This window comes from Haliotis rubra, unplaced genomic scaffold (assembly GCF_003918875.1).
Source record: "Haliotis rubra isolate DU_JTF1 unplaced genomic scaffold, ASM391887v1 Scf107, whole genome shotgun sequence".
Classification (NCBI taxonomy): domain Eukaryota; kingdom Metazoa; phylum Mollusca; class Gastropoda; order Lepetellida; family Haliotidae; genus Haliotis; species Haliotis rubra.
In genome coordinates this window covers 1,004,001-1,016,927 of record NW_025764970.1, presented here as the reverse complement: position 1 = coordinate 1,016,927, position 12,927 = coordinate 1,004,001, and the positions used below count along the sequence as shown (strand labels likewise).

Below are 12,927 nucleotides of genomic sequence, written 5' to 3'. Positions count from 1 at the left end.
GCGTCGACGGTGATGTGCGCAGTCATGGGGATGCGCAGGCTGTGGCTGTCGACGTCTCGGTACTCGGCAGCGACGCAGCAGACCTTGCTGACCCTCGCCTTCCGTCTGGGAGCGACCCTCTTTCCAGGGGCACAGCAGGTCATTCGGGAGGCTGCCGCTGCAGCTACCTCCTTCAAGGACTCTAAGGCCTTGTTGGAGCACCCGCGGGTGTCTCGCCCCCGCCGCTCCCGTTCCACCTTCCTCCGCCGGGGTGCAGCCTACACCCGAGTCTGCCGGCTGGCTTCGGCCGCTTGGTAGGGGTAGGCGGAGGAACAGGTCCGCCAAGGGTAGGGGCAAGGAGCAGTCCTCATCGACTAGCTCCCAGCCTTTTCGCGGGCGCGGGAGGTCTGCCCCGACCTCCCGTTAACCCATCAGGCTGTAGCTCAAGCCGTGTGGGAGGCCGCCTCTCTCTATTCCTGCCGGAATGGGAGAAGGCTACCAACAATGCTTGGGTGCTGTCCACCGTCAGCATCGGCCATTTACCACTGTGGAAGCGAGGTCCGCCCGACTTCACCGGCATACGCCGCACTCCGGTGCCGTCATGTCAGGCAAGGGCGGACATATTGCGCAACGAAGTTCAGGCTCTGCTGGACAAGTCCGCAATCGAGCGCATTCCACCGGGAGAGGAACAGGCGGGATTTTACTCCACGTACTTCCTCGTCCCGAAGAAAGACGGCGGGTTCCGTCCCATTCTCAACCTCAAGGGGTTGAACCGCATGCTAGAAGTACCATCCTTCAAGATGGAGACACTGCGCCGGTGATCTCATCTGTTCAGCCCGGCGATTGGCTCACGTCAATCGACCTCAAGGATGCGTATCTGCATGTGCCCATACATCCATCGTTCAAGCAGTACCTTCGGTTCTCTTACGACGGGATGTGTTACCAATTCAGGGTGCTCCCCTTCGGCATATCGACTGCCCCAAGGGTGTTCACCAAGCTCATGTTAGTCCCGGCTACCCTCGCTCGCTCGCAAGGAAGGCGTTGTTACCCTTACCTCGACGACTGGTTGCTCGGAGCACTAACACAGCCAGCGAGTCTAGATGCTACTCACACAGTGATAGACATTCTAATTCGACTGGGGTGGATCATCAACCTCAAGAAATCCGACCTGGTACCCACCCAGGACTTGGTTTTTCTTGGGGCGCGATTCCAAACAAACAAGGATCTCGTTTCCTTGTCGCCCGACCGGATCACCAGAGTTCGGGAGGTGGTATCTTCGTTCCTCTCCCAGCCCCAGGCACCAGCACGGACTTGGCTCCGTCTACTGGGCCATATGGCGGCGGCGATCTCTGTAGTGTGGGGGGCGCGGTTGAGGATGCGCCCTATACAGCAAGCTTTGGCTCGGCTGTGGGCTCACACGGAGGATCTGGAGCGCAGTCTCACAGTCCCCGGGTGGTTGACACCTCACCTTCAGTGGTGGACCAATGTCGGGAATCTCACTAGGGGGATCCCCTTGGAAATCCCGAGGCCAGCTCTCACAGTTCAGACCGATGCGTCCCTCACGGGCTGGGGGGGTGTTCTGGGCAGTCTGTCGGTGTCCGGACTCTGGTCCGAAGCCGAAGCCCACCTTCACATCAACGTGTTGGAACTGAGAGCTGTGCGGTTGGTTTTCGAGCGCTTCAGAGAGCATGTCCGTGGCCAGGTAGTCCGTCTTCAGTTGGACAACCAGACGGCCATGTCGTACATCCTGAAGCAGGGCGACACGGTGTCCCCAGCGCTCCTCCGGGAGGTGTGGGATTTTCTCCTCTGGTGTGACCAGTGCGATTGTCAGGTACTCCCTGTTTATCTCCCCGGGCTGGAGAGCGTCGAGCAGACGCCGCTTCTCGCCCGGATCCTGGCCCCGCGACGAAAGTGGAAGCTCGACAAGCAGATTTTCAGAGTAATCTCCCAGTTGTACGGGTCGCTCCAGGTGGATCTGTTTGCGCCCAGCGGGACGCATCAGACACCCGCATTCTGCTCTCGAATACCGGACCCAGGGGCGTTGGCTGCCGGCCGCCTTCCTGCTGGATTGGACGGGCAAAGTGCTCTGGCGTTCCGCCGTTACCACTCATTCCCCGTGTCCTTTCACAGCTGTCCACCCAGCCAGCTCGGCTGCTTGTGCTACTGGCACCGCTTTGGCCGTCCACAGAGCTGGTTTCGGTAATTCTCAGGTTTCTGGCTCAGCCTCCTGTTCTATTACCTTTACGACCGGACATTCTCACTCAGAACGGAGCGCCCCACCCAAATCCACGGATTCAGTGGGTGGCTTGGCCTCTGTCAGGTCTAACCTCGAGGCACGCAGAATTCCTGCAGCAGTTGCAGACACAATTCTGGCTTCGAGGCAGGATTCGACAAACGTTCAGTATGAGGATAGGTGGTCCCGCTATGCGCGCTGGTGTTCAGATAGGGGCATTGCAGATCCCTTTTCTGCGGATTTAGTCCGAGTATTGGAGTTTTTGCAAGCTCGTTTGGAAGAAGGCCTGGCGGCTTCACCATTCGTATACTCCACTGCTATTTCCACTTTTCACACCCCTGTCGATGGTGCTCTTCTGGGGCAGCACCCTCTCTCATACAGCGCCGCTGGCTGGCGGAACGGGTTCGACCTGCTCTCAGGCTAACCAGTCCACCTTTGGGATTTGTCAATTGTGCTCGATTGGCTGTCCGTCCAACTTTCTCACACCTATCGGCTATTTCCATTCAGTTGTTAACTTGGAAGGCTGTTTTTCTGGTGGCGGTAACATCTGGACGTAGGGTCGGCGATTTACATGCTATGTCGTCCGACCCGGCGCTGACTGTGTTTCACACTGATCGTGTCAGCATTCACCTCCCAGATACTTACGCCCGAAGGTCGATCACGCTTTCCATGTGACAGCTCCTATCGAACTTCCCACTCTTACCCAGCCTTCCACATCGGGGACCTCTCCTACGAGCACTCACCCGTTGGATGTCCGTAAAGACGCTAAAAGTCTATATCAAACGAACGCGGGGAATCCGTGACGGGTACCCAGCTGTTCTGTTGTTACGGTGGCGGGAAGGCTGGTGTGCCAGCGAAAGCAAACAGACTTTGTCTCGCTGGCTCGCTTCGTATTTGTGCCGCTTATCAGGCTAAGGGCAAGCCTCCCCTGAGGGTTGAAGGCTCACTCGGTCAGGGCAGTAGCCGCATCAAAGGCTTTGCATCGCACTCCCCATTGAAGAGATCTGCTCTGCCGCTATTTGGAGCCGCCAAGACGCTTTATCACGGCACTATCAGCTCGATACGCATTCCCGTAATCGCGAAGCGAGCTTTGGCCGTTCTGTTCTCTCCAGTGGACAGTGTCCTGCCACCCTGACCAAGTGAGTCTTGGTTTATTGGTTTGTTTATTGACGCTCCTGTACAATAATGTGTATTATTGACTATCCGCTACTAGGAGCTAACTACCCCCTTTCGATTCTCTCAGGAGTTATTAAGTCGATTGTGAGCGGTTTTGACATTCCCCCTCGGTGCTCACTAATAATCGACACGTGGTGGGTGGGGTTTTGTTGACATTACGTACCATGTAATGCGTTTGCCTATGCTAAACGTATGGAGGTCGTCTTTGTGCACAATTCCTCCCTGTCAGTTCCCCTCCCATAATGCCTCTCGCGGAAGCGCAACTGGGACAAGTGACAGGTGAGTGTTATGGCGTCTGTTACATTTTTTTCCATGATACGATCGCTATTTGTGTGTGCTTGGACAGAATTCCCTCCTCCCTGGCCTCCGGTCTTTGGGAGTCTGTGTTTATGCATAATATGTACCCCAAGGACGATCTCTATGAAGAAGAATTAACCAAACCTGAAGAGGTTTTCAATTCTTCGAAGAGAGTCGTCCTTGGGGTAGGGCCTCCCGCCTCCCCGCAATTCTGTTCACTGATATATTCAGCAGAAGGAATGATGATACGGGCCTAGGAGCTTACCCAGTTGGTGCGCATGCGCAACGGGAGGTAACTCCGTAGGTGGGGCCGATAATAAATAAAAAAGTTTATTTATTGTACAATCTTTTTATTCAAAAAACATTGATACAACTGTCACAGGACATTTTCAGCTTGGAAAATGCATAATATGTACCCCAAGGACGACTCTCTTCGAAGAATTTAAAACCTCTTCAGGTTTGGTTAAATTTTTATGTGTATAGGACGCAGGAATTCTCGTCTTGTAAATCCCTGATGAACTAGTTGCTAACCATATGCAAAACCATATGACACAGGTCACTTGTGAGTGTCACATGTTTTCTGGGTAATGGCCATTGGAGAATGTGCTTTACCTTTGATTATTAATGCCTGTCAGTGTCTTTACAATATATCAGTGCGTTTAGATGCTTAACATACTGAACCAAGTCTTCATGTCATTGTTGGAAAACTTTGGAGAAAATAAATTTGTAGATATTGATGTCTGTCTGTGATGAACTTGCAGGGATGTCAGTGCAGACACATCATCCTTCCAAGATGGCTCCCTAAGTGATGAATCATCAGATGAGCAGTTTGAGTTGCCTCAGCCAAGAATCAGTCGGAGACCTCGGCGTCTCACTCGTAGTCGGCACATTGACATCAGGAGCTTCCTCACGGCTGGTAATTAAAATACATTTCCAATATCATGATCACAAGCTTTATTGTCATGTCACTGGGAGTGGTTTTGAAGGTTGAAGATGTATTCGATAATACATACACATATAGTATCACAGCTATGAAGACAAGAGTTCTGTTGATTGATATTCTTTGCCATAAAAAGTTAACAAGGCCTTGTTTATCTGATTACTTAAGCAGGGTACACAATGGTGTAATTAAATCTTGAAGTTAAAGTGTTCAGGGCCACAAAATATCTGTCATTCAAGACAGGTGCAGTGCTGTGACTCCATCAGGATGTATATTTAGATAACTCCATATGTGTTGAATTGATCCGTATTGGTCTTTAATATCCTGATTATCATGGATATCTATTACAATGACCTGTTGCAGGTCGTGAACGTCGTGATGAGAGACCAGAGAGACGTCATGAGGTTGGAGAAGCACGGCCACTGTATGACCCTTTTGATGACTTTGACTTGCAAGATGAGATGTACAATGAAGAAGGGCTGGAGGATGTGTTTACGCTTGACCCAAGCAGAGAAGTGACAGAGGTGAACTCCCATTGGTAGAATGTCGGAGTATACAGTTGGCAATATTCCATCTTTATCCAGGTGGCAAATAATTCAGTATGTGACGGACAAACTAAAATACAGCATTTTCCAGTCCATATTCTTCATATATCGATATTTTAGATACTGCGTACAATCCATGAATGAGAAAAAAGAACTTTGTGTGATACTTTAAAATCTCTGGATATGTTTGAAGTATGTGATTGTTAATTGAAACAGCAAATCAGATTGAGGTATTCCTGAGACATCTTTGAATATTTATGATATGTGTGTGTCACCTAAGTTCTTTGACTTCACATTTATCTATGTCCTTTGATTACTCTGTTTCCAGAGGCGTGACACAGAGCCAGGGAGAATGTTGACTTGTGAACTGTGTAATCAGGAGACTGGAGTCATGTCACGCCACCTCAGACTGTGCCATCCTGGATGTGGAAGTAAGGAATAATTTTTAAACTTATCACGGTATGCACCTCTCTTCTTCTACGACCATGTGTGGAAACGTGCTGTAGGCTAAGTTGAATCAAAAGTTATCTGGCCTCTGACCCCCCTACCTCTGACCCCTCTCCGATAGCAGTACCTGTCAATCATCTCAATAAGCGCGCAGATCGCTCAGATGATCACGTGACGGTCTCTGCCTGTCATTCTCTTTCTTGTCGCTACACCGAGTGGACGTGTGTTGTTCTGTCAGTTAGACATTTGATTGTCAATATGGGAAATAAATGGAATAAAAGTTCTTATAAGAAACGCAAACACTGTGATCAGTGCAACAGCAACTTTTCCGCTGCTGATCCACACGCTGGATTGTATAGGCTGTTGTAGTTGGTCACATCGGTGTTCTGTTTGTTCACACTTGAATGATGATGGTTTTTTGAATATCGACGGGTAGCATCTAGACGTAGATTTTTAGAGGTGGCCTCAAGACTCCTACATGAGCGAGTAGATCTATCTCCGTCATCAAACGTCTAGTCCCATCTCCAGACAAGTTTGATCTCCTCTGAGAGTGGTAGTGCTAACAACTTCTGCAGCACAGTCTCGGCCTTCTAACTTGGTGACGATTTCAAAGACTCCCAGTTTTCCTCAGGTGGATGATTCCAGTGCGCCGCTTTGGTTGAGTGCTCCACACCCCTCTGTTATGGTGGGTGCACTTGGTGAAGCGTTCACTCTCATGCTGCGAGTGCAGTCATTTAGACGCTTTCAACCACAGGGATCAGCGGCGCTTTCACAGTGTATGAAATAAGACAAAAGTCCAGCCAGACATCAGGGCTGGTAACTTCAAACTGTTACCAGCCCAAAATGGATTTAACCAGGCCAAATATGGTGAATTTACCAGACTGTCGGGCTGGCTAGCTGTAAATGTAGACCATCCATCAGAAATCTAGATCCTTCTTGGGCGGTCGGACGGGCCTTCTTTCATACACTGGCTTTCAACACCTTTTGCCGTACCTTGCACCACCTGTCTATGCTCCACAGTCTAGTTCCAGTGCGCCGCTTACTACTAGAGCGGCACTTGTTGTCCATTCATCACTTTGTTTGTACCAATGCGTCGCTCTCGCTAGACGAGACCAGTGCATCGTTTCACTTCAGTTCACCGCTCTTGTTCGATCAAACTCATTAGACCGATGCGCCGCATTCGATTGGATCAGCACTTCAGCCCAGTGTGCCTTTTCGATTGGAACAACAATTCATCCTTGTGAATTCTTGTTTGATTGAAACACATTTTCAGTCCAGTACACCATTATTGTATGGTAAGACGTTTTAGACGAGTGCATCGGTCTCGATTGACTCAGCGCTTTAGATCACACTGCCTAACCGGATCATTTATCCGATCCAGATCGATTAACCAACCAAGATCGCAGAACCGATCCTGATCGCTGAACCATACCAGTTCGCCGCTCCTACAGTATTCACCGATCCGAATGTGTTCGCTGAACTGTCAGCATCATGAATTTGTTTGCAAGTTCGCACACTGTGTTACCTACAGTGTTTTTTTCTGCTGCGAGTTTTCCTTCAACACTTCTTCCAACTTTGGCGTTGATACCTCATTTCTACAGTTTTTATCAGTGCTCAGCTTGCCTTTGGGATTAGACACTGCAGAATCAGGAAGCTATGTACGGACAGTGCGTTCACTCCAATGCAGTGCTTTCATTCTGTTCGGCGCTTCAGAGAGTACCTTGGGTTTTCATCGGTATCACTTTGTCTCAAACGGACTGTAGTTCTCGACGCTTTGATTTCAACTCTATTGTCAGAGCAGTGGTTTCAGCATTGGGTCGGGACCCCCTCCCAGGTCCTGCTACGCAATCTACTGGTTATGAGCCTGCATCAAGTGCCTCCATGGATCATGTTGCTGCCTCTGCCACACCTTCTCCTGCTTCGGATTGTATGTCTATGTCTATTGTATGTAGATGCGGTAGAGACTCCTCAGTTGTTGACCTAGATAGCGGACACCCTCAAATTACCCAAAAGTCAATCGCCTTTGGATCTCCTTTTGTCTTTGATATGCGCCAGGGGGATTTTGGCTCCTTTACCCGCCTCGGCCATGCATCACCCAGCTTGCTGGTTCTTTGGCATTTGACAATCTGCGGAAGGTCAAGGACTGCTTTAACCTCGCCTCTACCCACGTTCATGGATTTGTGGATGCTGATATCTCTTTACTGGGCACCAAGCCCCGTGCATACTCTCCCTTCCTGGTTGAGGATCGGGAGCTTTCTCATCTTGATTCTGCTGTACGGAAAATCTTGGCTCCCTTCAAAATGGTACTGATAGCATCAGAGGCTGTGGCCATGTTGGTTACCCATGGCTCATCACCTCAACAAGCCTTTATTCGTGCGTCCATGGTCCTCATGCAAGAACAGTTCCAGCCCATACTTGATCAGTTGGCGCATTTTGTCCAGGGTTTTCAACTCCCATTGATCGGCACCCCCCTGTGACTCTTCTACCGGTTCACAGGACTTATTCTGCGTCCCAGACAGCTGTCCTGTGCACCACAATAGAAACACTAATTCAAAAGCTTGCGATCGAATCCCTCGGCTCGGCCTCCACCGATCCAGGGTTCTATTCTCCAATATTTCTTGTGCTGAAAAAGGATTCAGACGTCCTCTGGTTAATTCTTCATATGGAGGTTTTCAACGAGATGTATCTTCAAAAAACCTCCCCAGTTATGGATACTATCATCAAGCCGGGCGACTTACAGGATGCCTACCTTCATATCCCAATCCTTCAAGACCATCACAAGTATCTCTGGTTTGTCTTCGAGGACACCCACTACCAGTGGCATGTCCTCCTGTTTGGCATTTCTTCGGCCCCATGGCTATTCACATATGGCTTTGTCATATGTTCTTCAGGATTCAGCTACTTCACCGATTAGGTTGGCTTGTGAATCTGCGGACATCGGAACTAGTCCCCACATGCCGCCTGCAGTTTATCCGCGTGGTGTTCGGCACCAGTCTCAACAGACTCTTTGTTCCTCGAGATCTGTTCCGCAAAATTCTACGGCTGTAGTCGTGTGGTACAGCAATCGCATGGGATCAACGGGGGTCTCCTCAACTCCTGCATTGGACACAGCAGTTCTTCCACTTGGTGGACTCGCTCAACATCACGGTACAGGCCAACCACATTCCAGGGGTTATCATCGATTCCCTGTCCTGCTCATCTCGACCATCGCCGACGGAGTGGAAACTACATCCGCAGGTCTTTCAGACTCTGTGCCTCCCAATGTCAAGCCCAACAGTGGACCTCTTTGCAACACGCTTCAACGCCCAGCTTCCGAAGTTTGTGTCACCAATCCCGAACCCTCTGACATGGGCACAGGACACCCTCGCCATTCCGTGGGAAGGCCTAAACGCGTACGCATCTCCGCCAGTGGCGCTTCTTCCCCAAGTACTTCTCAAGCTACACATGACCCAGCGGATGACGCTGCTTTTGGTCGCGCCCAGTTATTACTACGGCTACGGGTGTCAAGGTATCGACTGTCCCTGATCTCCAGTCTCTCCTGCGATCTTACAAGGTTGCTGATCAGTCATGGAAGTTTCAGCCACCAGACTGGGATCTTACCGTGCTTCTTAGACATCTTACGTCTGAGGAATACGAACCTCTGGCGGAGAAAGATTTCAAACATGTCACGTTTAACACTTTCTTCCTCCTGGCTCTTGCAACTGTTGCCCACATCTCCGAGCTTCACGCCCTGGATGTCACCCGGGTGTGCTACGAGGGGACCAGACATGCCAAAGTCTTCCATGGTTTGCAGTGGGATTTTGTCGCCAAAAACCAATTGCCTGGACAGCCGGATCGACTATTCGCCATTCCGCTGCTATCTACGATTTTGGGCACTGACGACGACAAGGATCTCTCCCTATATCCTGTCCGGGCATTACAGGTCTATTTAGCTGCCTCCAAGGACCGTCGTCGGTTACGCAAGAGACTGTTTATTCCTCTGTCAACTGCCTCATCTGCAGAGGTCTCTCGTACCACTTTGGCATTTTGGATGAGATCCACCATCCTGCGTGCTTATGCTTATGCTGACCTTCCTCAACCTACTACGGCCAACCCGCATGAAACAAGAGCCTTGGCATCTATGATTGCGCTCCACAGAAACTTTTTCCTTCATGCCTTCATGGAGGGTTGCTTTTGCAGGTCAGACACATTCTTGACTGTCACTGACGTGGAAGGTCTGCACCAACTGGGTCCCTTGGTTCTGGCGCAGCAGTTGTTGTTCGTTTGCAAACGCAGATAAGATGGAGTTCCTGCTTCGCGTCGGTCTTGCATTCTGTATTTAATAAAAAAGATATTGATCTTATCTTTTATTTTGGTATTGAATTCCTTACGCTTAGATCACCTCACCTAGCTTGACCTAGGGCCTAGTAGTACTGTCATTCTCATGACTCGATAGACTGTACGGCCAATCTTCTACTTATGGCAGAGGTGGTCGACACTCCGCTTGTTGACCTCTACTCTCTGAGCAATTACGTCAGCAAAGTGGTGATTTTCCGATTACCTATGTGGTTTTCTATGGTCCTTTCTTATCCTTGGTGGGGATTGGTACTGAACGTTGAACCAGTCGAGCACCGGGCTGTTCCCTCTTTCACCACCTTCCAGCGTGTGTCTGTGGGGGATGGTTTCGAAGCAGGGGCTGGCCAGATTAAGGTCTTCGACTTTAATTCACATGGTCTTCCTGATAAATCGTGGGGAGGTGGGGCCTACTTGCCAAACTGTGTCCATTTGCTTGTCAAAAGTTGCAGCTGAAAACCACATTAATTGGGGACCGCCCACTCCCTAGAGTTTTTGTACCGTGTAAGCCAAGGGGTTTATCATATAGAAGCAACCCATCACAAGTTCGGGAGTTAGCATATTGGGAGTTGGTGCTTTCTCCTGGCCTCTTTGTGTTATGCGACCTCAGAGTTGTGGATTAGATACAGGGTAATCTGCGGAAATTTGGAAATTTTAACTATAAATTGTATAATTATATACTTATCCTATCTCACTGTATGTCGGATTCCCAACCGACCTTCCCCGCATCACAGATTGCTCAAAGCTCCAAGATGAGAATGACAAGTAGTGGGATGTCACGTGACCATCTCTGAGCGCTTAGCACGCTACAGAGATGATTGACAGGTCCAGCAATCGGAGTGTGGGGAGAGGTCAGGTGGGACAGAAGCCAAGAAGATTTGATTCAACTTAGCCTACAGCACGTTTCCATGCTTTGGTCGAAGAAGAGAGAGAAGTGCATACCGTGAGATATGATATGAATATAAATATACAATTTATAGTTAAAATTTCCAAGTCTGCACCACACAGTCCAGTGATCAACAGCATGAGCACTGATCTTCGTAATAGGGAAACGATGCATCAACTATGTCAACAAATCTGACTGCTGTTAGTTGTCTCTAACAAAAGCATGGGTTGCTGAAGACTAATATACTGGTTATACACCCTGGAATATGCTCTGAACATTTGAGATTGCATGCCAAAACATGGCTGTGAGCATAATCTTCAGCAGGCTTTATAGATACATGTATCATCAGCTGAGTACTAGAGACTAGAGTTACAGATCCTTAGTTTTGTTTCGCATAGATCATATTTTATGGGTTACCAGCTGTAGAATTCTATTTTATTTTATTCAGTAGTCTTCATGATGATGAAGGGGCAGTGGCATAGCCTAGTGGTTAAAGCGTTCGTTCATCATGCCCGAAAACCCAGGTTTAATTCCCCACATGGGCACAATGTGTGAAGCCTATTTCTCAGTCAGATGATGAAAGAAAATTTTCCAAATTGTAGTAAGTTTTACTTGTGTGAGTGAGTTAGGGTTAAATTATTGTCACATGTATAGTAATGCAACCATACAATCGAGTAATGGCTAATAGTAATTGCTGTAGTTAAGACTATATGGCCAGTGCTGGTTGCAGGTTACTTCCTTTTTGTTCCTGATAATAAAGAAAACATCACATGCACCTACACACTCTAATAATTCCTACTCCAGGAATCAGCCGTGGCCATGGCTATGATGGTACAGGACGGTATGAGCAAGTCGGCTATGGGGGTATCTGTGGGTCAGGGCATCCCCACTACTTACTGTGTCGGGACTGTCGAGACCGTTACCTGCTGCAGAGGAAGCACAGCACCAGCATAGTTCCAGAGTCTGTGACAGAGGGCAACACTGACAAGTCGGCACCAGATCTGCTGGGAGCCACAGATGGAGGACTGGATGGTAATATGCCATGGTTACTGGCAAATAATACCAATCATTGCTTAATAAAACTGCAGCAGATATCTCCATGGGAAGAGCTCTGGCTGTTGTATAACTTGTCATAACTGGAGGAGATTAGTAGAGAGCTAAGTAAGAGCCATCAAGAAAAGTGGAGACAAACTTGATGGGAATGCCCATGTAATTGCCCACTTGAAACAATAATGTCCCTTGTTTTGTCACCATTTGTATATATCCAGTGTTTGTCAGTGTTGAAGCAGAGTAACATCAGATATGATCATCACTGACATTAACAACATCATTTTTGGCATGTTTAGCAAAATCAGTTCATATGAGGTGCAACCTTTTTGTTTGTGTTTAGATGAACTAGCATTTCTATCTGAGGACAGCGGTATCAACATCAGTGCTGACAGCTATCAGAAGCTGCTACCTCGTCTTGGCTTGAGTGATCGCAAGTCTATTCCTGAAGCTGTCCGATTCCTAGAGCCTGATGCTCTTGGGGCAAAATCTGTCTCTAACAGTACTTCAGAAGTAACAACAGAATCTCTTAGTAAGTTTTGTCACACTTTGAATTCATTTTCAGAAGAGGTCCTCCTTGGGGTACTTGTAAGCATTTTTTTATGTCCATTAAAAATTCCTATGACTCTATTCTTTGGGAGTCTGTCTTATGCTTATAAATACACAAAGGCGGTTCTCTTCTGAAAAGAATTGAAACAACCTGCAGAGGTTGCTGATTCTTTGAAGAGAGTCTTCCTTGGGGTAGGGCCACCCACCTCCCCACATTCTGTCTGATCATGGTCAGCATGGAAGTCAGGTATGAGGTTGAAGGTTTGAGTTACCTTCTTTTGCTTGTGGGGCCCTGCAGGGGTGGTCGAACAAGACAAACCTGGTTTTCTTGTTTTGGAAATATTTTATTCAAAATATAGTTACAACTGTCATAGGAATTTTTAATGGACATAGATAATGCTTATAAGTACCCCAAGGAGGACTCTCTTCAAAGAGTCTGCAGGTTGGTTCAAATTTCTAAATACTCACAGTTGTTCAATCTTTTAAGAAAACTTAA

At 48.4% G+C, this 12,927-nt stretch overlaps 1 protein-coding gene across 1 annotated transcript in view; it reads left to right on the top strand.

The window, feature by feature from the left end:
• Positions 1-12,927, top strand: part of LOC124279627 (probable E3 ubiquitin-protein ligase HERC1) — a 135,324-nt gene that overhangs the window by 77,848 nt on the left and 44,549 nt on the right. The window contains 5 exon segments of the mRNA XM_046715470.1: positions 4,447-4,601; positions 4,989-5,149; positions 5,499-5,601; positions 11,640-11,867; positions 12,226-12,414. Of these exon segments, the coding sequence (XP_046571426.1) occupies positions 4,447-4,601; positions 4,989-5,149; positions 5,499-5,601; positions 11,640-11,867; positions 12,226-12,414 (836 nt within the window).